General features: G+C 37.2%; 1 protein-coding gene across 6 annotated transcripts in view; it reads left to right on the top strand.

Moving 5' to 3' along the window:
- The window catches only part of LOC108964942 (serine/threonine-protein kinase mig-15), a 75,626-nt gene that overhangs the window by 56,634 nt on the left and 13,686 nt on the right, over positions 1-5,306 (top strand). For 5 of the 6 annotated variants that reach the window (XM_018927036.1, XM_018927018.1, XM_018927008.1 and 2 more), the window contains 2 exons: positions 372-519; positions 3,409-4,488. In XM_018927036.1, coding sequence (XP_018782581.1) covers positions 372-519; positions 3,409-4,488 — 1,228 coding nt within the window. The remainder of the gene's footprint in view (positions 1-371; positions 520-3,408; positions 4,489-5,306) is intronic. The other variant, XM_018927046.1, reaches the window with a different exon arrangement.

Consider the following 5,306-nt stretch of genomic DNA (forward strand, 5'->3'; position numbering starts at 1 on the left):
AATTAATAAAATTCATTCCAGTTATAAATTATTCTACATTTATCAAAATCACCATCAGCCATACATTTTTAATATATTTTTGATTCCTTTTGCTTTCGAAATCAATGATTTCCATACCACATAGTAAGCATTCATTTGATATCTCATCTACACAATTGTGTTGCAAACTAATAAGAATTTTGTTATATTTTCTTCTACTTCTTCTTCATCACACTTATTCTGTTTGAATTCAATTTAATTTGATTTTTATAAATTTGATCGCCATCATTTTTTCGTTTAATATCGCGTATTTCTTTCACCGCCGATTCGCTCCCTTCGCTTTTTGTTTTTTGTGTGTTTTTTTTTATATACAGTCCTGAATTTTCATATAGGCCTGGACATGGACCCGTTGCCGAGGACCCAACGACAACACCCATCAGTCATGGCAGCAGCAGCGGTGGTGGACCACCAAATCGCCCATTGCCACCCACACCCGATGACGACGATCAAGCTGGCGATCGTACACTGATCATGAAGAGGGTAAGCCAGTCAACAATTTTGCATTACTTTAACATTTTCAATACCGTTATGCTTAGTATACAAATAAGTTACGAAACTAGTGTTTAAAAATTTGCATAATTAGTTACTTTTTGAGAGTTGTGGTGAAAAATTGGTGATTTTTTCGATTGAAACTTTGTTGTCCAAAATCGTTAGTGCGAAATTTGCTTCTAGCAGTACCAGCTTAGCGAGACCAGACTAAGCTTAAGCAAATTCTAAGCTGAACATTTTAAACTAAAACTCTTTATTATTATTGTAATTATTACTGTAAATTATATACGTATTTACTCTATGGTAAAACGCTTTAGGGTTGTTGGTGTGTAAACTGTGTAAGCAAATTTTTTATATTTATATACTTTAATAATTAATAATAATAATAATAACAACAACAAACTTTTGACGAAGACCTAATCTGTACAATTTATGATTGTTTAATTTTACCAAATTATTATTATAATATTAATTTTTTGCATTTCACAACGAAAAAATTTTATTTAGCAATAAACAAGTGGTTGTGGTTCTTACTGTAAAATTGTAAGATAAACCCGAAATTTCGTATGCAAGCAACTGACCCGAGGCGTGCGCGTGCGCAAAGTAAAAAATACCGTAGACGTTTCACACACCTACTATTTGATATATAAACTATAAACTGCGTAAACATATATAAAGACATATACATATAAAGGGTGATCCATTTCGAGTTTCCCAACCTAAAAAAAAAACTAAACTTCAAATTTAATGGGGAATGTTTATTATCATTCGAAAGTACATTCTTTGACATCTATTATTTGAAGATTATCGCTTTCATATGTTGGCCACGTCAATTTTCGAGCATTTTGACTGGTAACTGGCGAATGACACGTGTGATCTTTTGCTCCAAGAACTGAATCGAAGCGGGATTGGCCGCATAAATTTTAGAGTTCACATATCACCACAGCCCGAAACGTGAAATTATCTGCTCACCGAAGTGTTCTCTCAATAAATCCATTGATTGATGCGTTGTGTGAGAAGTGGCGCCGTCTTGTTGAAACCAAATGTCGCCGAGATCACGACCTTCAATTTCAGGTATTTTATGGTTGTCGGTTATCATGGCGCGATAACGGTCGCCATTGACTGTTATGTTCTCACCGTCTTCATTTTTGAATAAATGTGGACCAACGATTCCACCGGCTCACAAACCACACCACACCAAACCGTTGATTTTTCTGGAAAAACTGGCAACTCTTGAATCTCCTCAGGTTGCTCTTCGTCCCAAATGCGAATACAAATTCGAATATAACCAGAAATAGGTCTCATCGCTGAACAAAATTTGGCTCGAAAGTGACGAATCTTCTTAGAACTTTCCTACAGCTTTTACATAGAAGCGATGTCGCTTGGGAAGGTCGTGCGGTTTCAGTTCTTGTAAAACCTATATTTTGTTCGCTTTCAATTTAAGATCTCGACGAAAAATGCGCCAAGTCGTTCCATACGTCAGTCCGAGTTGCTGCGAACGGCGCTAAATCGACTCTCCACGTTCTTCGTGTATACTCTCAGCTACGCTGCTATATTTTCTTCACTGTGTGCTGTACTGGTCTATTAATATTACCTCAAGATGGGTGATGGTATTGCGATTAGTATGCTCAGTAGGCCGATCATGTAGGCCACAAGTTGAGTGAAGCGTGCGAAACACATTTTTTACAGAACGTGAATTTTCGCAATAAAATTGAAGGATTTGTAAACCTTGTTCGGGCGTAAGTCTTTCCATGATAGAATGCCAAACAATACTAAACAAAAATAACATGACGACTTGATACGACTCTGTGTGATCTGTCAAATAAAGGTTATTAAAAAGAGTACCTCTACTTGGATCACCCGTTATATATACAAATTATTTCTATTTAACAAATTCTTATATATTTTAGTTTATAATTAGTTCTAATATTAATTTAAATACTTTTTTAAACGTATTTACATATATTCAACAACAACTACTTACTTTTAAAGTATAAGTTAATTTTCCAATGCAAGTAACCTATTGCTGCTGCTATGTACGCAATGGGCCAGCTGTGCAGTGTCTGCCTAATTTACATATTTACTCATTTTTTATATAAAATACTACAAATTGTGCAAATATTTTTCGTGAATTTTACTTTGAAACAAAACAAAAAAATAATGATTTTTTCTCTTTTACTATTTTAACTTTGCATTACTGTACTTTACTACAACTTAACTGTTAATTTAACACATTTTTATTTACTCCAAACATATACATATATATTTTTTCCAAAAATTGAGAGTTGTATAAAAATCCCGAAGGATATTCCATATAAATAACTGCATATTTCGGTAAACTAATTACATTCGCATTTCACGTATATAAAAATAAATATGTGTTGCAACCGCCGAGAACGCTGGCGTTTAATTTATGTGTGCTACCATGCACTGTTATAATCCCAAATGCATAACTAATGCACGCATACATGTATACTCTATAAAATATATATTTACAAATATGCTCGCAAAAACGAATGCACACACTTTTGTAAATAGTCGGTATGTAATCTACATACATACATATGTACATCAAACACTATTTCATCATACCATAAAACAAAAAAAAAAAAAAAACAACACCTCCTCCGCGCCGCGTCCCAAAGAAAATAGCCAAAATTCAAGATAAAAGCGAAAATTCATGAAAAAGTTTGCCACACTTAACAAATATCGCCAAAACTCCTGTTCACCAACTATCCAGTCCACCTCTACCGCCCTCTACCCAACCACTTTCTCTATCACTATACATATGTATATTTCATCAGTCTTGCTTAAGTCGTGTTTAAGAATGAGTTTTTAAAAAAAAATCAAAGTCAAGAACCAAACTGAAATCTCACACAGAAACTCGAAAATCAAAATAAAATCCAAAAGTCTGCCTCCACCACTTGTGCCAATCGACCGACCAAAGATGAAGCTGTACTCATGCGCGAATGGGACATTGAGAAGTTCTTTCCGAATCGCGAAGGCGGCGCCGCCACTGCCATATCCAATTCGAGCACACTGAAAGCCGAACAAAAGCTGCTGCATCGCAGTAGCGTTTCCGAAATGATGCGCCGCAATTCACATCACCAATCATCGCCCACAACTAAATTGCAGCAGCAGCAACAACAACAGCCACCACCTGTGCCACAAGGCTTCCAGCCGCTAAAAGGAACCAAAGAAAACCAACAGCCCACGCCGCAACCACGTAGCGGTCAAAGCGGCAGCGCTGCCAGTAGCAGCAGTACCAGCGCAAGCGCACAAAAACCCAATCAAATGAGCAGTAGCGCTAACGCAGGCGCACAGAAGGCACAACCGCAACAGCTGGTGCACAAGCGACAGGAGTCCGATTCGAAATTGCCGAATTTTATGCGCAGCTTTAGGCGTGAGAATTCCGACTTCTTTCCGCAGATGAAACGTTACTCAGCCGTGCTGGGCAACAGCAGTAATCTGAGCTCACCGCAATTGGTGCAGGCACAACGCGCCAGCGTCATGCTACCACGCGGCAGCATATACAATAACAACAACAATAATAATAATAATAAGAATGAAACTACGACGTCCAACGACAATAAGCCAAAGGATAAGAATAGCATTACTACTAGTGTGACGACTACTACTTCCACCACGGCAGCAGTAACAACAACAGCGAATAGTGCTTCCAATGCTGCCAAGCAGCAACAAGCACCAACAGCGCAACCACAACAAACGACACCAAAGTCAAACAGCACTACAAGTGCCAATAAGCCCAACAACAACAATAGTGCCAATGGTGGTAATAGCGCGTCGGTGAGCGCGGCGCAGCCGCAAGCCGACAAATCGGGTTGGTTGAATAATTTGACGCCGCGTCCCAGACGCGAAAAGACTGAATCGGTAATTGTTTTGCAAAACTCCGCAGCTAGACAGCAGTCATTCCTGGCGCAACTAATACAACAGCAGCAGGTAAACACATACTCTCTCTCACACACACACACAAACACTCACACTCCCATAGAAAGTTAAATACTAGCAATTTGTGACAATACTAGTCGCATCGAGAAAGTCGAATGTATCATCCTTTATGTGTCTATTGTCCACTAACGGCAGTTCTCGCAAATAACCAACACGCGTGCGCAAAGTTTGCGTAACCGACGTGCCGTTTGGTACCTTTGCCATTTGTTTCTTCTCATTTAACCTTGCAACAGTCGTGCCAGAACATATTTCCATGCTTTTACATTGTGCTCCGCATTTCCACGCTAGTTTTCTTTCACTCTCTCTCTCTCTCTCTTCGTGTATGTGAACTCTTAACCTACGCAGCTCTGCTAACGAAATTAATAATTTGTCAGTTTGCTTTTTATTCATTTACATGCGCTCATATGTATTTTGTATATTTTATTAAGTTATTTTGGTTTTTGGTAGTTAAAGTACATGCACATATGTCTTTTTGTTTGGTTTGGTTTTAACATATTATATGTTTTATTTGTATGCTTTTGTTAATGCTTGTATTGAAGGGTTTTTAACGGACTGCTAACAACTGCATTTAAATTTTTTATTGGCAACTTGACAGTATTTCGTGCCTAAATCTGGTTAATTTGTAGGTTTTTGTAACTGAAACCGTAAAAAAATGTTTGGTGGAATCTGGAAGAAGGCCAGTAAAAGTTTATAAAGTTTTGACGTAATTTTAAACGCAATTTTTTTTTTTGTAAGGAAATATGAATAACTTAAAAATATGAATTTTTGTAAGAAAATTTGTATGGTTTAAAAATATGAAAAAAATTTAA

The sequence above is a fragment of the Bactrocera latifrons genome, unplaced genomic scaffold, assembly GCF_001853355.1.
Source record: "Bactrocera latifrons isolate USDA-ARS-PBARC rearing strain unplaced genomic scaffold, ASM185335v1 scaffold_1, whole genome shotgun sequence".
Lineage (NCBI taxonomy): Eukaryota > Metazoa > Arthropoda > Insecta > Diptera > Tephritidae > Bactrocera > Bactrocera latifrons.